The following is a 22,160-nucleotide window of genomic DNA, read 5'->3' on the forward strand; positions in this document are numbered from 1 at the left end:
AATTTTTACCAATGAAAAAACAAAACTATATAATTTTATTTATTTTGAAACCTATTTTTATCATTCTAACAACACAGTTCAACTCTCAATTTAAGCATTTATTAATATGTATTACACGTATTTTGTAATCTTTATGGCAGGAAGCAACATGTTATGTCCTCACATGCAGAAATGTTCAAATTGTTTCCAATCACTAACACAGTGTTGCATTAAATGCTGTTTTTCACTGTTTTTGTTTGCACTGATTTAAGGTATTTAAAAATATATACCTACTTTTAAAACACCATGTATTGAAAAATGGGCAACACAGGATGCTGATATTGAAAGGAAATTCAGTGTTTGCTTGATGCCTCTACAGTCTCTGAGACAAATTGCACGTGAATTTTTTCTGGCAGGTTGATTACGGTGTGTGGAAACATGACACTTTTTGACATTTTGGCAAAATGGTAAATAATACTGTTTTGACACTTCAATAAAAAAAAAATGGGTCACTCAGATTTGTAACTTTTATTTTTTTTCTGGCATGTAAAGTACAAATAATTAAACAATTCCATGAAAAAGTCTTCAAGCGTCTTCAGCTGAAATCCCAGTAATAAATATCCTAGACTAAACTGAAAGGTTTATTTTTTTTCTTTGTTAAATTTTGTCATTGTTCATTTGGTCGTGTTTGGAAGTATGAGATTTTGTGTCTTCCACTGACATGGGTGTCAGCAGAGCTGTTTTGATCATTTTCACCGTTGATTTGTTCTACCATTCCAGGAAAATGTAAGAAAAACATCACTAAGTTACTGTGTCCCCTCTTCTAAATAAATAGACACAAAATACAGTTGGTTGAGAAACAGAAGGACCACTCACCCCTTTCCTACCCAACTCCCAAGAAAACCTTCCTGCAGCTGTTGTGAGCACTTGTAAGTTTTAATGGAGCTCTTGGCAGGGTTTCCAAACATCTTGGCACTCGAGGACATCTTTGTCTCACTAGCATAAATTGATATTTAGGTGATCTCAGCATTATGATGCCTTTGGGGAAACACAACCCTCGCTAATTATAGTTATATTTATTAACCCATCAGCATATACAGGAAAGCATCTTGAGAGCCTTTCAAGCCAAGGACATCGCCTGTATCTGACTAGTTGATCAACCCTCTATTAGGCCACAGCCACGCTGCAGGGCTGTCACGTGTCCTGGCGCCCAGGGGTTATCAGAGTGGTTGAAAAAACAAGACTGTGATTAGATTAAATAATCAAAAGATTTTCATTTAACAAGACAAACAGAACACAGGCAGTAAAGGCATAACATCTAGCACACAGCATGTATGTTTATACACTTCAATTAGTTAAATATAGCAGTGCATTCTTTGACTATGGAGAACTTTTCCAAATCGTACTTCTAAAGCTGTTTTTTAATCTATTTGTCCCCCTTTTTAAGAAACGAAATGGTGTAACCACAATTTTGGCAAACTTAAAATCTTTTAAACTTGCAAATATAATGAAATAAACCATAAATATACACAAAACATACTTTATACGAGGCAATAATAATAATCATAATAAATAGTTTTTAAGTTAACAATAAGTTAAAACTACAAGCTTAAAGTCGCCCAAATAATACAAGTTTGTTGGCGCTATTTTGAATTTTTTCTGTTTAAATTATTTTATGTTGCAACAAAAGCTACCACAGACTTTTACAAACACAATTGAACACAGTTTGATTGAAATAAAAAAATCTAACTAAGTCTAAAATCTGCATACACTGTAAGAACTGCAACTAATTAAATAATGGAAGAAAAATAATAAATTGTACCCAATCAATGCAACCGAACAAAATCTTTGACCCATGTGTGTCCTCTATGGCAACATCAACAACACAAATACGCTAATTTAACAAGTGAGTCTTGATATGTAAAAGAAATCAATAAATTACAGGAAAAAATGATATTTGAAATTGACATGGGCTAAAACTGATGATATATTAGACAGTATTCCTTTCAAAGTTGTTGAGAATTGCTCTATTAAGTCAGCCAGATATGCGTTTTTTATTTGAGCTTGCATGGTCAGAGCACAAATCAGGGGCTGAGGAAGTGATTATGGACATTTAGAGATCAGAACTCTCATTGCTTGTTTGATTCTCGTAATGAATCTGTTCGTTTATCACATTTTTTTTTTTTTTGTCTGAACATTTGATCCTTTCGCTATTCCGCAAACCATTTCAGTGTGACGTTTAATTTCTTTTTTAAAAAATATATATCATTTGTTCTCAGTCAATATAAAAACAAAGCACATTGCACTTACTGTTCCATAGGAAAGTTTTTTTGTCTTTTTAAATGATTATTGTAGTTGCTCAAGCGGTGTAGTACTGTTGTTTCCTGCCATTGTCCTTGGCTCTCTACTGTACATTAGGTGTGAGACAAGGGTCTTTGTATTGACTGTGTATGAAGGGTCATCTCGGGCTGTTGGTTTGGGTTGTGGCTTGATGATACTCGACTGGACATGGCTAGGTCAACAACTCCAGCTGCAGTTCAACATGGCCTGCTAGCCTGTGTGTCCCTAAGGTCTCACTAAGTGCTCAGTCTTACTGTGCTACCTATTTCTTGCGAGTTGTCAGACCCAAAATAGCCTGTATTAGTCCTTAGTGTGGTTAGCACTGGACACACCACCAATAATCATTTGGATCGTAATCAGGATTGAAATTGTACGAGTCAGATAGAAAGAAGCCAGAGTAAGTGTTTGATGTGGTGCAATGTTTTACAGTTCTAGAGGATTAATTTAATAATGAGTTAAATCAGATGACATTAACGCCGGGGGAAATACACGATATGGATGCATACGATATTTCCTTTGTCGAGAGGTGATTTCTTTCATTAATATATGGTTTTGATATGCCTTTTTTTTTTTTCGATATATCAATTTATCAGTGTCTAGATGAAAGGTGTGCAAATGCGATTGCTTGCGACTAATTCAATTTGGGATTTATTTCAGTGGTTTTAGTATTTACAAATGCAAACTGATATGCACAACTGAGATATTCAAAAGTAATGATAAAAGAAATTATAGAGGGTCCTTATTCAATAAATTACAAAGATTTGTACAGCAATTACTTGGGGGATAATATACTTTGTCTTAATTTATTCATCTCGGTACTGACTTGCAAAGCAATTCTTTGGCTGAAATCAAATCTACTTAATCAGAGAGAATTCCTATTCATTGTTCATTATGAATCTCCATCACGGTTTAAATCTGCCTTTTACCTTTCTATTTGCAAGCAGCTGTTCAATTTTTCAGCTGGGCAATGAGCCTGTCTCACCGCAGCTTCATCTGGGATTCTCAAGTCAAAGCACTTCACTGCACCATCATTGAAGCAACACTGTACACAACTTCAGGACAAGAGATACGAGTGTGTCTACGCACTCAAAAGTACAGATGTGTCTGTCAGGTTATACCCCTAACTGTTTAATTTAGCTTTTTTATTTTTTTTTTTCCACAACAAATTTGTTTTTTGTTAAGTTGGTTTCCATCGTTTCAATATGGTTGAACAGTTAAGTTTGTATGAGATACGACTTTCCTTCACCCCTTCCCTGAATCCCCACCCATACACCGCATGCTTGTTCCCCCTCTTTCTGCAAAGATCAGAGGGTTTAAAATAAAGCCATGCGATGTCCCAATTTTTCCAAGCTTAAGAATCTGTAAAAATTCAGCACTAGGTCTTGTTCTTTTGTATGTATAAAAATAGATTTATCTCTAATGTAATCCTTTCAAAGAGATCGTCGTCCTCTTTGGCTAACACAGCGTCATTTAGAAAAGCAAAAATGTCTTGAATATAGTTGACCTTATTTAATCTATTATCATGTGCAGATGTCTTGATATTAAAAGACAATAGCTCTCCCCATGGTAAGTCTTAAATCTAGTCTGTAACAGACAGTTCAGCAAGACAAGTTGTAGTTGGCCTTAATGTTTCATCACGGGTGCCATAAATAATTTCCATGCAGTTGGGTTGGGGATATTTTGAGAAATGCTATTTTTGTGGTAGTGCCAAACAGATCTGAAGCAAGTAAGTAAAATACCTTTCTGTTGTAAATAGAAGTATAATTATGACACTTATTTGCAGGCTTGATTTTCTACAATCATCTTTTGAGAGGGCAGGAGTTCAAAGCTAATTCTGGGAGGTTTTTTAATAGAATGGTAGGGGTTTAAATGAAACTGAGGAGCATTTGGCAAAGCTGGAGGAATTGGTAACATTGGTCTTCTTTAAGGATCGGTGATAATTTGATCATTGCCAGAGATCATCGCTCACACACACGACTCTAAGTCAGTCTAAGTGTTCACTCACTGGAACTGCACTCCTCTTAATCTGCTCTGTGCACGTTGTTACTGTAGAGCCCTTATGCTCCGCCGAAATGTAAAACTGTGACCTCATTTACATGGGGAGCTTCTTCCTGTGTTTAAAGAAATATACCGGTGCTCTTGAGTTTTTTGCTCATCTCTACTGTTTTTCTGCAGACCTCTGGAACATTATTCAGTCTGTGCAATGTATTTTTTCACTTTAATTTCAAAGTTGCATTGCTTCTATCTGCTCATTGAATCCCAGTGGTGTTAAAACAATCAGATCTTATGCTGACAGGTATATATGTTACACAATCTGAAATTTAGCAATGTCCAGTTACTGCAGGGAAATTGCTTCAATCATTCCCAGCATTTGAATCAACAACAGTAACAGTATAGTTTTTGTGTTTAATGTCTTAGTTTGTTCACCCCTTGTTCTTCCTTTCCTCTTCTAACTCTAGATGACTTTTCCGTGTTAGAGACTTCAAACCGAATCACAAAAACAAAGCCCTGTAATGGGAAATGTACTGTGGGTGAAAAACAGAGGTGCAGTAAAAGTAAATGATCCAAAAGGCGTAAAACACCGGTATTTTCCTTTAAAGCGTCTGTGTTATGGTGTAAGGGTTTCCCCTCTCATAACTCTCTAGCCCATCAGAGGATTGCTAATGAACACCGTCACCATGGGAGCACTGCCACTATGCTCTAAGTTCACAGACAGTCTGCTTGTGGTGGAATCCATTCTGAGGATAGATACAAAAACTAGAGTGTGAAAATACAGGGACGTTTTTCATTGAGGTGGACAAAATATGTGTTTATCTTGAAATCAGTAACTGTTGAACTGTGTGTTTTGGTGAAAAGTATGTTTTCTTCTGTGTATTTCAGTGTGAGACTGTGTTGTGAGGGAAAAAGTGACTCTGACGGCCTTCGGACTACTCATTTCTGTGACCAGTATCCATTAGTTAACCTAAATCATATTGGGTCTGAGCTAACAAGCTCACATAGGGTAGAGAAACTGCCCTTACAGCAGGCACCACCTAATGCAGAGTCAGGAAACAGTAGTCAAAGTTTCTAGAAAATGCTTACATACTCGGCTATTATAACCACCTTAAATATTGAATATATAGTTATATTTTAATATACGTATATAAGAGAACACTGTTTTTTAATTTATTTTTCTTTGATCTAAAAAAATCGCTGATTCAAAATGCCCAAGTGTAAAAAAGTGACTACATCCTCTCCAGCAAGATAATGGGAGAGATGGTGGGGTAAGAGTTTGGGTAAATTGCACATATTCGTTCATTTAGATTTTTGATCGTTTTGTTCATCAGTTGTTATTATTTGCCTGAATTCAATCAAAGCACTCAGCACACATTCTCTGTCACATTCGTTATACTGTCTCCTTCATAGATAACCTTTCACCCCCACCCCAACAAACCTACTACGTAGCCCTACTAATTCAATCCAGGCAAATACAGGGAAGGACTAGCATGTTGTGTAAAGAGAAAAGAAAAACTCTACTAGTGTATTTGTTTGAAACTCTGACTTGTGTATGTTTTTGCGTATGGATATGTTGTAGTATGCGTGTTTTGTGTGTGTCTGTGTGCGTGCATCTCCATGTCTGTGTGTGTGATAGTATATTATCAATGTGTGTGAGAATGCATGTCAGAGAGAGACTCAGTCCAGGCCCATGTAGAGTGATGGCACAGGGAGCTCAAGTACTCTCCCTGCAGGTCGAAGGAGCTGGCCACAGCAGCCTCTCTCTCAGGCCTTGTGCTGCTTGCTGGTCTTGAAGGAAACCTGCAGCACGCGGTCGCCCAGGCGGTAGCCGTTGAGGCTAGCGATGGCCATGGCAGCTTCATCGTAGTTGGTCATGGTGACAAAGCCAAAGCCCTTACATTTGTTGGTGGTGAAGTCACGGATGACCTTGACGTTAGTGACAGCACCGAAGGGCCCGAAGAGCTGCCACAGGACGCTCTCGTCCGCCTCGGGGGACAGGTTGTACACAAAGATGCACCAGCCAGCTCCAGTTGGCCCAGTCAGGTTGACCCCAGCCAGGCTGGTCATGCTGTCAATGGTGATCGGGGAGAATCTGGGGAGAAGAGAGGGAGAACTACCATGGGTGTCATTCTGAAGTTCCACGCAGCATTCAGTACTCTATACTCTCTCTTATGGACATGTAGCTGTGAGAAATGATAAAGCTTTGTGGTCGGGTAAGGAGTCGGGGGACCCCATCTCCATCCCTTCTGCTGTACCATAAGTGTATGTGTGGGCACCACAGTGGCTCCAAACTACCTGCTTTCATACAAAATGGTACTGTGTGCCCTGACACACAGACGCCCACACAATCTGCATATTTTAGTCATATTCTCTGCTGACCAAAGCCTCTGCAAGAATTAAACACATAAATCACGATGTTCAACGGAAATCACAATATTGAACAAAACACAGAAACCTAGAGAGGGATGAAAAGCAAATCAGAATCAAATCATACAAAAACTGGAGCAAACATAGGAGACGCAAACGGAATCTGGTATGTCCATGCTGGTGGAAAAAAAGGGGACATTAAAGCAACTGAAACTGACAATGTTAGTTCATAAATAAATACATAGAAATTATTTTCATTACTCAAAACAAAAGAACGAAAAGGTTAAACAAAGCCATGCCAGAATACCTTGCTGTTAGAAGGCTGCAGCACTGTTTGTCACATTTGCAAGTAATATTTTGTTGTCTAGGCTGCTTATATAACATGGTTGAATGGGCACTCTGCAATGAGAATCTGGACTTATGAACATTAATCTAATTTCAAGATGAAGTCAGCAGGTGGTATTCCGGGCACTTTGTTTGAGGTTGTTTTTTTTTTTTTTTTTGGCATGGATGCTTTTGAAAGTACACCTTTGGCATTTACCTCTTGACTCCGTAGCTGGCGTTTAGTAAATTGTCGAGTCTGCAACGCAAGAGGGAGAATGAAGGGGGTGGAGAAGTTAGTTGTGAGCTCTACAAGGAAGGGGGGCTTTCAGTTAACATGTAGCTCCTTCACCAGCTGGCCTCCAGAGGGCATCCTGCACTGCAATGGAGCCCATAGTCCCAAACCATCCAGTCACAAAGTGATGGCATATCAACCCCATTAGTTCTTTCAGTATGTGCATCATGTGGCATTAACGTTTCAGTGTCAAACTGTTTCATCTCCAAAATAGCTGCCCATTAAATATGTGCTTAAGAATCTTTAAAAGTAAGAAAAACAACTTTGTGTATCCTTTATTGGTGCATCTATGCATTATCTGTTTATGCTAATACTTTTTATGTTGCATATCTATACTGAGTGAGAAGTAATTTGTTGCCACAGAGCCATTGTATAAACATTAAAAACTGGCATGTCTTTAACCCCTCATTATCTACATTTCCTTGTTAGGTTTTATGACATATTTGGTACTGGAAGGATTTCAGTTTTACTTGAGAATGTATAGACAAAGTTTAAAGGGTCAGTATGTTGCTTAAACCAAGGTTTATGGAGCTTTATTTTTTTTATTGTATTTGGGAAAATCTGGTTTCTTACATTGGTTTTGTGCTGTTATTTGGATCAGGTCCCTTTCCAAATGGAGGGATCACACTGCAGTTTAAAAGAGAGTCAGAGAGAAAGAGTGAGAGGGAAACACGAGCAGTGCCATAGTGCTCCCTCTGCTATAAAAGAAATCATCTTATCAAATAGAGTAGTAGACTTATTTAGTTATGTTAATGTACAATCCATAGTATTGACTTTAACCAGTTCTTAATTTGCTTTAAGAACAAATCATAATGCATTCACTCACCTAAACCAGTCAAAGCTGAAATGAGTTAAAGTGGTATGTGAGTGGAAAGTGGTTTGACTTACAAAAGCATAATGTGATGTACAAGAAAAAATCTACCATTCTGCTAAAATAACTTTTTTTGTAGGCTACCAACCAAAAAGATCCATAATCTGAAATGGTGTCAAATGTGACTTAGTGATACCACTTTGCAAGTGATGTTGACACAACTAAAACTCAGTGTAAAGCTACAAACAACATTTGCTGTCTGTTGGGTTTGCTTCTTTATCTGGTGGTTTGTTTTTGTAGAAAATATTTCCAGCTAATGGTAAAATATTTACTTTACTCTTTATTAAACTATTTATGGGTATAGTCATGGTGAGTTAGAACTGCGTAAAAAAGGTTGATAATTTTCAATCAGCAAATTACACTTTTTTAGATTTTTAGATCGAGCTTCACAAACATATCACTCAACTAGTGGAGCACTCCCAACAGACAGTATCAAAAACATTTTAAAACATTATGTGTCATGATCACTGTGACCATATTGCATCTTTATTCTCTAATTAATGTAACTATGACAGTTGTGTCAGGTCGGCTGCTGACTCACTTAAGACATTCTGTGTCATGCTAAAACAATGAAACGTTGATCTGGTGCACAAAGATGTGCCATAGTCAAGTGGTGGGATGTTGATTTCACTTAGGTTTGCAGACTGACTTAGTTTAAGATACTTAGCACAGCATCATTTCCTGTCATTTAATGCTGAAACAGTATTTTTTTCAGCTGTGGGTGGGGGATGGGCGCAGGTGATGTGTTGTATGGGTGTGGTCCAGTTTCAGTACCTGAAACGCTGAGTTTGGTGGTGCAAGGGGCCTGTATAGCGGCGGGCAGCAGTCTGGTACAGCTGGGTCAGTAAGGCCTGGCCTGTCTTCTGGCTGGGGTTGTTGGCGAACTTGACAGTGATGGGCTCAGCAGCACCCAAGGGCTTCTGCCCATTCAGACCTTTGATGGCCTCCTCTGCCTCATTTCGCTTGTCAAACCGGATGAAGCCCACTCCTCGCGATATGCCTGCTCCGGATCAGAAAACAGGTCAATGTTAGTACCTGGGGGTCAACGACTTACTCACTGGCTGAAAGCTGGCTGAAGGCCTGGCCTGGGGTTTTGGGAGTTCATCCACAAAAAAAGGGCCTGAGTGACAACATGGAACTGAATTAAGGCTGTACCTGTAACTTGGTCCACTAGGATGCGGGATGTGATAATGCGGCCATATTGGGAGAACAGCTGTTCCATGTCCTTCTGGCTCATGGTCTTGGGGAGGCCACTCACGTAAAGGTTGGCGTCACGAATGGAAGCCGAGCTTGGCCGGGCATATGATACCTAGAGTATAGAAATAAATCAGAGAAAAACAAGCACGTTAACTCAAGAAACCTCATCTTAAGAGACCTGAGATACCTGGATTGAGATATAGAGGAGTTCCTAATTAATTCCATTTTTACTACTGAGTCTTTCCTTTGTATCCCACACCTGTAATCGTTTGAGTCCAGCTTGTTACTTCTCCTTCACTGTTTCTAAAGGCACCATTTCCCTCTATTCTATCTGAAACTAACTGTTCTGTGGACTTAATCAGTGCTTTTGAGCACACACTCTCAGCCAAAATGAAACCATCACAGACACACTGTGACGACTGTGACCATCACCCACACTGATGATGCCAATCTGAGTTAACAACACTGAGTGCTGGCAACTTTCTTTTGTGCTGAGGAAAAATCAGCCGTAGTCAATCTGTATTCTCTGAAGTCACTAGTGGGTTAATGAATCCACTTTTGGTGCCTCTGTGTTGGGGCTCTTGTGATTAATCATTGGACAGTCTTGGTCTACTTTTGAGAACATTTTACATGTAGCGTTCTAGAGGGATATGTGATGTATTGTTACTTATACATGTGTTTTTTTGTGTATGAGAGCATGTGAGCATGTGTATGACAGATAGTGCAATACAGTGCATGATTGGGTGTTGTGTTTGTGTGTGATGGAGGCAGAGAGAGTGAGTGTTGTCTGAGATAGGCAGATCTGCCCACCCTCTCCAGCTTCCCCTCCTTTGTCTGTGTCCTCTAGGGGAGAGCAGCTCCACTGGCAACAAGCAAACAATGTAAATAGATAACAAGACATGCAGGAACCCTGACAACTCATAAACACACTCACTCGCACACTTTATAAACACATGCTCACATAATCCATAGAGATTGTACGGATATGTTAAAGGTAAATTAATTTAACCGTAGAAGAATTCTGCTCATTTTCTCAAACAGTTATGGCTATAAAGTTTGATTTAGTTTACCACACAGGCGTAACAAACACTCTAGTATGAATTGAAACAACTTGTTTATCACTTTTTAAATGAATACAGGTGTTCTGATTTTATCCCTCAGTACAAAGCACCAGTGTGTATTGTGTACACAGACAGAGTGTGTGAGCAGGAGGGTTGTGTGGTGCAGTGATTAGGGTGTTCTGGAGGAGTCGGGGGAGTTGCTGCATTCGGGGGAGCAGAGACTGCCCTATAATTAACCCTCTCCCTGTCGATCCCACAGTACAGATGGTGCCTGCAGCCCATATGGCCTCTAATCCTGTCATTGGCATTCTGCTCTCTGAGCTACCCCCTACTACCCTTCTACTGCTGCCCCCTTCCTCCGTGCCTCACCCCTCTCTGTTGATGCTTCCTTCAAAGTCGGATATTTGCTTTGTCATAGAGTAATCTTTCCTATGGTGTTATTCAGAGACAAGTCACTTTTAAATTTGGAGTATTCATTATTCTTTGAGAAATTAATAATATAAGCACGTCATCTAATTAATGAAGGTTGTAATATATTATTAGCAATATAGTATGATGACAATTTAAACAGTCCTACTACTGAGTAATTCATTTTACCAGTCTGAATGCATACGTAGGCTGTGTAAATCAATACTATGTGTAGATCTGCATTGTTCAATAAAACAGCCAAATCCAGTACTAGACTTGAAGCATGCTGAAAGCTTGTGGTTTGATTTCTCAGGAGCCAATAACAGACTGTCCATGCACAGCTGTTGCCGAATCCCTCGGTCTGCTCTCTCAAAGATTCAATTTCTCGATCCTGCACTTCATCTCAATCTTTGATCTACGTTGATCAGTTTCAGGGAGGGAAGGCAGTGGTGTTTAATAATCCTCCCCCTCTTTCTCTCATCTGATTTTGGGACAAAGAGACCCCCTAATTAGCCCAGATTGGAGGCAGATGGGGTAACCTGGACTGACCCTCGTGCCCCACAGTCAGGCTTCCTAATTACATTTCCATCACAATAACCTCTGCACGCTGCCCGCCTCTTGCTTTCTGACCTCCACTCTCTCATTCTCTTTTCACTCTCTCTCCCACCTCCTTTGTTCTAGTCACCACTCCCCTCTGCCGCCTCCTCCTCCCCATTTTCCTCCCCTCCCTCTGTCACGTCTGTCACCAGCTCTCTGAACCCCTTTACAAAATCTCCACTTCCTTTCTTTTTGTCTTCTGTGCTATGCTGAAACAATATAAATAAATATTTTTAAAAAAAATAGTGCTTACAATAGAGAGCAGTCGACTTACTTTGATTGTTTTTGTCTGCAGTTTTAGACCATTGAGTGTGTTGATGGCCTTGTCTGCATCATTAGGATCCACGTAGTTTACAAAGCCATAACCCAAACTCTGTCCTGGAGACAAAAATAGACAAATAGTAGCATCAGTGATTCTGAATCAGTTGTGGCAATAAATTATTAAATGAGGACAAAATGTGTTTGGAGCTTGACCAGTACCTGTTATCTTGTCTCTAACTAGCTTGCAGGACTCAATCTCTCCAATGCTACCAAACAGACTTTTGAACTCTTCCTGGGTCATGTTTTGAGGCAGATAATTGACGATCAGGTTGGTTTTGCTATCATCCGTGGCGCCATTGGTGCTGATGACTGGACCATTGGGCAGACTGGTTCCGCTTGGACCGTTGGACACCTGGGTTTCCATGGTGCTGATTATCTGCTGAGGAAGAGGGCGGGGTTAGGTTCATAACTCACAAAGAGACACAATGGGACAGAGTGGTGACATGGCTGTATAAATGTGCATGTATAATATTAAATATAATACATGCACTCAGATGCACACAGAAACTCGCCACTTTGTCACTGTCATAAAGAAAGGTCAAGAATCAGCATTGCTGACAGGAAGGATACAAGGTCTGGTTTGCCATACACAGACCCTGCCCCCCACCCACTCCACCACCCCTTGCTCTTTCACCCCTTCTTTCCTCCATACTTGCTCCCTGCCTCTGGTCCTGCAGATGTCACAATCCTTTTTCCCTTCTCCTCCCCTCCCCCAGCTCTCTTCCAGGGTCAAACACCATTACATCATTACACAGGCTAAAGGATGATAGTGATGGTGGAGTGTGATGCTGGTGAGGGACAAGGGGGGGTGGGGGTGCATTGAGATGACAGACAAAAGAGAAAGTGACATTTGTTAAAAGGATTTACAACCAGCATAAATGAGCAATATCATGGTTTGGGGGTAAAATAAGTTAGGATTAGGATTACTCTGCTAACTTTGTTAAGGTTCCTTTGTTGTGAACTGTCTTTTTTTTTTCCTGAGTGGGGTCAGTGTGGGTTACAGCAGAATAGTGTTCTTGTCTCCTGTGTTGCTCTGGAGCACACCTTGTTGCTTAATTTGATCCATAGGGGATTCTCAAGGAACATCTGTGTGCAGGTCAGAAACAAAACTTCCTGCTCCAATTTTCCTGCTCAGTTCAGTTCAGTTCAGTTCAACTTTATTATGATCCCAGAGGGCAATTATTTTGTTTGCCAAGAGCAACACAGCAAAAGACAGCACAAAGAACAATATACAAGTTAAAAACCACACAATCATACACGCATCGCAATGGGTTGTAGCCTAGAGTAAAGTGAAGTGTATTACAGTAAAGCATATCTACAGTAAAGTGCATGTGCCTATCTGTGTGAGATCTGGGTGGTCAGCATCAAGAAAGCATGGGCTTTCTGCAGTCCTTGTCTATTGAATAATTGAAGCAGACCGGGCCGTCCAACTCCTATTATCACCTAGTTCTCTAACTCTAGATTTTTAGTTCCAACATTGATTGAAACATTTGGTGTGGCTTTTCAGTGATCCAATAGCGTGTAGTCTCTTATATTACATTAGCCTGATGATTTTTCAGGTTCTCATTGTTTGAGAATGTCAGACCACTTACTTTTGTTTAGATATGAATTATTTTAGGGGTATGAAGTTAGAACATGCTGCATATTACACATATTACACGTTTACATTTTATATTCAAATGTGGTAGTGCCCATCACTGAATAAAACAACAAATGCAAGAAATCCTAAGAGACAAGCTCCAAGCTCCTTTGTTTTTTTTTTTGTTGTTGTTGTTGTTGTTTTTTTTTGGGAGGGGAGAGGGGACAGACCCCAGATCTACAAAGAAAGTGAGAGACCTATGCTTATATTCATTCAAATTTTAAGTAATCTACATTAGCATTTATGTTTTTGAGTGGCATCTTTCAGCATAAGGTAAAACAAAACATTTCAGTCAACAAATACTTCAAATACTTTTTTCATGTTTATAATTCTATTTTCAAGTTGTTTGAAGCCTCGTTTCTGTTTAGCATCACAACAGATTTCTTCCACTCTAAAGGAAAAGTTCAACTTTGAAGCGTTAAAAAGTCTTTAACTCAAAGTTAATCCCAATTTTGTGTAGCTGTGAGATACTAGATGGCATTTATATTTCTATTCTGTGATGGTTCTCCTTACCAAGAACAACAGGGGGGAAAGACTATCCCCAGAACATTTCATAATGTATGTGTATGCACATTTTTTGATACTTTAAGTACATTTCTGTGGTTTGAATAATTCATTCTCACTAACAGCCTCCATTTTTAAGGTGTCTGAATAAACATTGTTTTATTGCATATGCAATGTGATGTATATAGTTGTCCCAGATGTAAACTGTTGCATTAGTTTATAGGTACAACACACTGCAGATCTCTCACTGGTGGGTGTTATGTATGCCAATAGGGCTAAATGAGTCTCCTTTGAAGCTCTTGGGGTCTCACTATGTAGCCCATAGCATCTGAGGGACTTAATTAAAGAGTCTTCTATTGCAGAATTATTTCAGAAATATATTTAGGGAATTTCCTGATTGTAAGAAAGAATTGGCTTGACTGTAGCATAAACATCACTGAAGGAAGTGTTCACCTGGCAACCAGCCTTATTATGCCATTTTTTCCCTTCCCACTTCCCTCCTCATGTATTTTTCTTTGTTTAACAGACACACTGAAATTAGTAGACACAGTTGAGATGTTTGTGTCAGGATGTGATTCGAGTCCAGCATGGACATAATTGTAGAGGCTCTTCTAAGTCAACCATATTATAGCACAGGTAGAGCTCTGTGTTTCTAGGTTATGAAAACATTGCTAAAAGCATGAGTTGCTTTGATGATATCTCTGTCATTTTGTGTGTGGCCCCACCTCTTCCACCTCTCTGCTCATGGGTCTTTCTATTCCAGCTTATTTTTCCTCTTCTCTGTAACCTGCTTTCTTGCTTTGAGCCTTACCTCTACTCAGGTTGCCCAGGTAACGGTCCCTCAAAGACTGCATTGTTTCTAATGGCTGAATGGCTTTCTTACTTTAAGCTGTCTGTGTCTGCGTACGTGTGTGTGTGTGTGTGTGTGTGTGTGTTCAGGAAACCTATATTGGTCAGATACTAATCCTTTATGTATTAATATTATATGGCTCGGCAGAAGCAGGGAATATCTTTAACTAAAATCGACAATGGCAAGGAGAGAACATCAAGAGGAAGAGGAAGTAGAAGAGCTAGTGAGCTATGACAGCCTAAAAATAAAACACTTTAAACACATATCTAAGCACAAAGGCGGTGCATCGTGGAATGACAGCCCATCATATGAGGATTATAGTGCAGAGCCAAAATATCTACTGATCTGATGTGCAACAAGAGGGTTAAATCATTTAGGTTTCTTTAAAATATAAGGTACAATTAGTAAATCTTGACAATGGCTGAAAAAAGGTGGAAACCTGCATAGTGTATTCACTGTAATATTAGGCCAGTACATTGGAGTGTGATGTGATGCCTCTGACTAAAAGAAATATGAGCAAATCTGAGTGTGTCCCAAATATGACAAAAGCTTTTTGGAGGAAAAAAAAATCCATATTAGGGCAAATTTGACTCGCCAACTGAAATAAACCTCAGCATGGCAGAACACACATCCCCAGTGAACAGTGTAGAAGTTATATAATTCACAGACCCAGTGAGTATAGCCTGGGCACAGATTGGCTGACACAAACAGCAACTAAGATTGAGATTTTCAAACAGAAATGGAAAGAAGGGGTATGTACACACACACACACACACACACACACACACACACATATAGATAGATAGATAGATAGATAGATAGATATCATCATGCAGTGACCCAGTCATAAAAAGACAATAAATCATGAAAAATCATGGTTATGTTGTAAGAAGGCCTTTGATACAGCAAATTATCACAGTACAACAGACTCAATATAATTTGCTTTAGCTAGTAAGACCTCAGACAGCAAAAAAGCTCATTCCAAAATTCTGACAGATTCCAGTTGTTAGGCCAGCACTATTTGTCCCACACTGCTTTTTTCTATTTTGGGGGTCTGCGAGATCTCCCTCAATATTTAATGCACTGCATCAGCATCGCCTACTCATGGTCCCAGACTTGCACGCAAACAAGAGCCCAGCCTCCTCTGCCAAACACATGAACCCAGACTTGCACGCAAACAAGAGCCCTGCCTCCACTGCCAAGCACACATACCACCTACACTGTACACTATTCAATTACAAAACACAGAAACATTACATGACTGAATGTAAATGCAATTGGCATTATACTTGGTCTACCTTCACAGTCTTGTGATACCTGTAAACACCTTGCTCAATTAATTTATATTCAGGATGCAGCAATACTGTCTACAATGTGCAGCAGAGCAGTTGTTTCTGAATTAATGTCAGAATATGAGATTTGAATCACTGCCACATGTCAAAATTTACCTTAAATATCTGTCTCACATAAATACCGAAAGCAAAACAGATGGCCATCATCACTATCATAACTCAGCAGTAAACCATTAAGTGTTTGGGGGTTTTTTAGGCTTAGAACTACATAAATGTAATGCATATATGCTTTAATTCTTTTTGTCATTTGTGGTTTATAAAGGAAAAGTAATTGTTGGGCAGAGGTGGGACTCAAAAATATGAACATAGATATTTACTCCACTAAATGAAGGTAATAAGCAAAATTATCTATTTACAATTTTGGAGATTTTTATTCTGATTTACGCTGTCTTCCGTAACCTTGTCTCAGATATGTATTATAATGCATTATTTTTAAAAAAAAAACTTTTTTTTCTCCTGGAAGGCATGAATCAAAACTGAATGCTAGGCTGAAGTGTAAATGAGCCTTCTAAATAACACAGATTACAGGATTATCCCAAACAAAGGGCATTAGCCACACTCTCTGCAGCTTAAGGGATCATGGTGGCAGCTGTAAAACAACAGGACGACAGGAGTCACAGCTCAAGTCAGCTATGTACTGAGGTTTCTTTCTGTTCTGGCTCTGCAGATTAAAAATAAAAGATTTTCGGCTCTCAGAATATATCCTCCTTTGATAAGATCTGAGCAGACAACGTCAAGGGGAAGAGAAATCTGTCTTGCAAGTCCTTGTAGTATGCGGGGCGCTATCCAGCGTGCTGAAAAAGGGAGTGGCTTTCGGACGATTTTGTTTGAGGACACAGAGGCCCTTGAATCCTGCAAAGATCGTCGGGTCGTTTCAATTTTTTATTCTTTAAATGATCTATTTTTAATATTATATTTTCGTTACGTTTTAATGTTTCTTTTAGTATTTTGGGGAATATTATCACACACTCCGATGCTTAAATGTGGAATAAATATATATATTTGCATCCACCGATCACTCTATTTCTCTTATTTATTTAGCCCCATTGGAAAAGGCGAGACGTGTGCGCTCTGCAGGCATTCATGAACCGGAGCGCCTTTTTGCTGAATAAACGTATTGAAACAACCAAACAAAAGAGCCACCCGTTCCTCCTCTTCTCTCTCGCAGAGACTATGGCAGCACTATGAATATTAATGTAAACAGTGGCGCTTTGTGTCGTGGCCAGGGGCTGCAGGACGCTCCGGGAACAATGCATGTTACAGTTGCCAGCACCAAGTCAAAAACGCCATGACAGGCCAAATTAAAATACTAATACTAGATATTTTTCTGCCGATTTGGATCGTTATCAATGTTTTAATTATTGTTATTATAATGTTTACTTTCAATTTGTGCTGTATTTGTAAATAAAGTGGGTAAACTATGACGTCTGGTCAGTAATAATTATTAACAAAAATTAATTATATTGTCAGAATATATATACACATATATATTTTTTTCTTTATAAAGACCATACCCATGCACATCCTAACATCAGTCATCTTTAACATCGGTTTTAAACTACTTACTATTCTATATGCTATAAATTCACATCATCAAGATAAATAGGTGACTATAAATCTGAGTAAATCGAGTTAAGGTGGGTTTGCCCTCTCTATTATGTCCCTATTTCCTTTACTGACAACGCTGTAATACAAAACTAAACATTAATCGTGCAGTGTGTCAGAGATGGAGGGTGGCAGGCTCTCCCTCCTGCTTCCCTACAGGATTTTTTTATTTGTGTCTGATAATTACCATCAAGCCACTGGTAGGCAACAGGAGGCCCACAGATCAGTGCTTACATAACAACATTACATTTGACTTCTCAAATGACTTGGACAGACTATGTCTTCACTGTAATTAAAAAACAACAACAAAAAAAAAAAACAGTCTTCTTAATTATTGTGCTTAAAGCGTAGGCTGATAATGGCCTCTAAACTCTTGAAATTATACCCATTTTAATCCCATAGTACACTGTTAACCAAAAAATCAAATATGTGTTTAGGCTGGTTTACATTGATGGCCTCTGCTGTCCTTGTCCTTGAATTGTGTAAGTGCCTCGGAAAGGTTATCTGACTCAACGCTTTTATTTGCTTGGCACTGCGGTACAGGCATGGAGGACTGCGGACCATGCATGTGGAGGGGAGCCACAGCCTGTGTGTCTGTGTGACACTATCTGGGCCTGCAAGGTGCTATAGGCAATGTGCGACAACGAGAAAACGAAACCAGTGTTGGAAATATGTCAATCAACCACTCAGAGCCTAATAGATAAATTAATTTTCTTGCTTTATACTTACTATTATTATTAGAAAAAAAAAATCTGGACATTTGAAAGTGCTTGAAGCGAGACTTTAAAGTTGTGCTTGGGCCCATTTTAATTCCGTGGACTTACTTTACTATCCTGTTTCCTCAATGCATTTGTTCAATAATATATTTTGCGTGCTTTCTCTAGAGCGTTGATCCAAAATCTGTCTATTATGCCGTCCTTCAGCACGGTAGATATCATGGATAAAACAGTTTTGTGAATAGGCCTATTTTAGACCACGCCTGAATAAGCGAGGGGGTGGGGTGTACACAACGCACCTGCACAGTCCTAAAGATGGACCTTCAACAGCTTCCATAGCCTACTAATTAGGCTACAGATTTCCTTTTTTATTTGTTTGCTCCGATAATTAAATGTAACTAGGTCTACTCTTCACTCAGTCTGCTCAGATAAACTATTCATCTGGCGGCAGTTGTGGAGCATCATTAGGCCTGAGTCAAGAGGTAATCTGGAGTAGGGCGTTTGTTCAAATGGAGGCTCTGAGGCCCTTGTTTGGTGCTCAAGTCCAGCAGAGACACGCCCAATCCGACCGTCGGCACTGAGCAATGCTAATTTATCACCGCTCACATCTCCCTTCACTCGACCAGCGCGATGCGAGCAGGGCCATCTTGCAGATGTAGCGTTATGATACTTGGGTAAAATGCGCTTAAAATGGAGATGTCCATCTCCGTAGTTATTGTGGCGGCCTCTGAGGTTTCCAGCCCATTTACCCGGTTGCATCGCAACGACAACCCTGAGGAATTTGGATTTTGCCTGATTCAATCCAACCCAATGGATGCGTAATCCCCCCCACCCCTCCCTTCCCCCCACCCTCCCGGAGTGACTCGACCCTTTTTTCTTTGCCTTGCTCTGGATGGGCCCTCAGCCTCCGAGGCATCATGTTTTGTCTCAGAAACCCGTCTACAGCATCCTTGTGCTGCGCTACGCAAAGAAAGCCAGTCCTTCCCCCCACTGAACGTGCGCCTCAACGCCTTTCTGCCTCTTCATCACTGCCCTCTAATCCTGCGGAGATCCTTCCTCACTACTGCATCGTTACTGAAATATATTCAGAACTGCGACATTTTGGCATCCGTAGTGACTATGATACAGAAATATATATGGTATCTAAAATGGCAGGAGAGAGACTTTATCCACCACTGAGGATGAATGCAGGCTGTAGCTTAGCCGCGCGTGGCGCATCACTCAGTATGAGATTGCTAATTTCCACTATCGATCGTTAATCTTGTTATAATAATACAGCATTGCACATCGGACCAAAACATAGACCACTAATCCCCAAACTGTTGTGTGTTGTGGCAGATGGCCATGCGTAGAATTAAACAAATAAATAGGCTCTGGACCTCTATTTAAAATAGATTTCCAACACAGACACATTTATAAAAACTGTTATCCTCATATAAATCTCTGTAGGCTTATATCAAATCCATGTATGTATTTTAGCACATATCAAATGCAACACAAAGAGACTGAGATTTGGTGCTATATGTTGTACGCGTGCTGCAAGAACATCCCCTTCACAAATAGGAGAGAAATAGAGTCATACGTACAGTAACCATTCTTGACGTACAATGAAAGAGATCTAGGTCCTTCTTTGCACTGGTCTTGAAGCTGAAGGTTGAGTCTGTATGTGCTCTTTGGCCTTTATATTATATGGCCTTTCTGCTCTGCCAGGAGTTGCTGTGTCCAAATTAAAAGAAAAAAAAAGAAAAAAAGGAAAAAAATACAATCTTCGCCAGGGGATCTCAGCCCTTGGAGATTGTAGGTGTCCTCTGCAGGGTGAAAATGAGGAGAAAGGGGTTTTCTTCAGGAAGATGATGAGGGAGAGTTTTCTCTCCGAGCAGCGTGGGCGATGGTTTCAGAAAAAAGAGAAGCAGTGATCCTCAGCAGGGTGTGTCCAGAGGAGGGTGTTCTGGTTCTGCTGTTTTTGTGTGTAATTCCCTGCTCCTCTCGCAGTCTCCTTCTGTGCCTCTGCTGCAATGTTCTTCTTTTATGCGTCCTTCTAGCTGGCAGAGCGCGCTGCTGATTGGCTAATTGTGCAGGGAGGGTACTACACGGCAGCCATTGCAATGCGCTCCTCTCCCATTATCCCCTTCAGGAGAGATCACCAAGAGCCCCCCCCCCACCTCCCCACCCCCCTTTCATCCCTGCCCCTCCATCTCTCCACTCCCTCCTTCTCACTGCCCTTCCTTTCTTCCTGCCCCCCTCTTCACACACACATGCAGAGCTGAGTGAATAGGGCTCCACCTGCACTTTCAGAACAGATGGGTGCAGCAGAAGACAGCAGCCTTGTCTCTCTCATTCCCCACAATTTCCACTTACTTCTCCCTCAGCATAGGCCCTTTCTTTTCTCTCTCAACCTCCATTTACTCCTGTTTGAAGCCATGGCAGACACCATCCCTCCTTAGGTCTTTGTCTTTGTACATAAAAGCCATTTTGTGTCTAGACTGGTGAGTCCACATTTTAGCCTAAAACTCACAGAGCTTGGGGGTGAAAAAAAGTAAAAAAAAATATGCACAAATTGTGGGTGAATTGTGGCCAAAACATGAAATCAGTAAAGCAGACTAATAAGATGAATGAGTGGATGGTTTCCTCACCTTCCTACTGGCTCTGCTTCTCTCCTCTCTATGCAAGGCAGATGGCTCGCTATAGGGTCAGGTGCAGACATGAGGATAGCAACTTAGATTGCCTCTGAATTAATTCATGCCCTTTGAGTGTAAGATTTAAGAAACATACAGATGTAGTTTGATCAGCAAATGTTGTGTAAGTGTTTTTTTTTTTTTTTCCTTTGGTTTATGAGCCGCAACATGGCCAGCAGTGATTTTTGTTTCTTTATGGCATCTAAGTATCCTCTTCCTGAGGAGTTGTCATCCCTCTTTGCCCACCTCCTACCACTCTCTCTCTCTTGTCCCTGGCTGTGTGGTGAGTGCTCGCTGAGACAGGCTGTTTGGTCTCATCTATAATGCATCCCCTGCCCCGGGACATCATGTGTGACAAATGACCTATTTCTGTGCAGACCCCCATAGGGCCTTGACCTGAGGGGGTGTGCGTGCGAGTGTGCGTAAATCACTGCGTGTTTGTTTATTTGTATATGTGTGTGTGTCTAGGGTTGCTATTCATATAAGGAAGAGAGATGATAGAGAGGTAGTGTTTTGTATAGTATTAAATGCCTGTTGTGTGTGTGTGTGTGCGTGTGTGCGCGTGTGCGCGCGTGTGGGAGCTGATGAGTGCACAAGTGGTGCTGATGCGAGCCTTCCTGTAACAACAGTGGTTTCTTCTGCCTTGCTCTCCCTAGCTGACCTTGAGGAGTCCTCAGATGTCTCTCTGGCTGGGAGGAAAGATGGTGGAAGGGAGGAAGTTGTTTGCATTATTGGCACCAGCCGCTCAGTTTACACAGATTTGTATTTGATCTGTGGATGGATGCTTGTCTATTTTTAAATAAATGTACAGCACAGGCTCTAGAGATTGCTCATTTCCTCACATCTCTCTTCCTGTTTCCCCCACTTTCCAGCGCCTCTTTCCCACTCACCCTCTTCTTGTATACCTCTGTTCCTTTTTGTCATTGTCCTGCAGCTCTCTTCCAGTCAGTTTCTGAACATAGGCCCTGTCTGATATTTTACATAATTGCCTTACATAAGTAGCTAGCTCTGCTCAGAGCTTGGATGATATTAGAGGAGATGAATATTGCATGAGGAAAGCACTCGTT

General features: G+C 40.3%; 1 protein-coding gene across 14 annotated transcripts; it reads right to left on the minus strand.

Moving 5' to 3' along the window:
• Positions 1 to 488: 488 nt before the first annotated feature.
• Positions 489 to 20,404, minus strand: elavl3 (ELAV like neuron-specific RNA binding protein 3). 14 transcript variants are annotated; one of them, XM_030058938.1, is made up of 8 exons: positions 20,005 to 20,404; positions 11,912 to 12,128; positions 11,706 to 11,809; positions 9,324 to 9,477; positions 8,943 to 9,171; positions 7,871 to 7,924; positions 7,223 to 7,261; positions 489 to 6,427 (listed from the first exon to the last, which is right to left on the minus strand). In XM_030058938.1, exons 1-8 carry the CDS (start codon positions 20,011 to 20,013, stop codon positions 6,079 to 6,081), a joined length of 1,155 nt encoding a protein of 384 aa, XP_029914798.1. In that variant the 5' UTR covers positions 20,014 to 20,404; the 3' UTR covers positions 489 to 6,078. The 14 variants fall into 14 exon arrangements, with proteins under 14 accessions (XP_029914798.1, XP_029914799.1, XP_029914802.1 ...); XM_030058939.1 differs by having other exon boundaries at positions 8,943 to 9,168; positions 11,912 to 12,131; XM_030058942.1 differs by having other exon boundaries at positions 489 to 6,406; positions 11,912 to 12,131.
• Positions 20,405 to 22,160: the final 1,756 nt, after the last annotated feature.

This window comes from Myripristis murdjan, chromosome 8 (assembly GCF_902150065.1).
Source record: "Myripristis murdjan chromosome 8, fMyrMur1.1, whole genome shotgun sequence".
Taxonomy (NCBI): domain Eukaryota; kingdom Metazoa; phylum Chordata; class Actinopteri; order Holocentriformes; family Holocentridae; genus Myripristis; species Myripristis murdjan.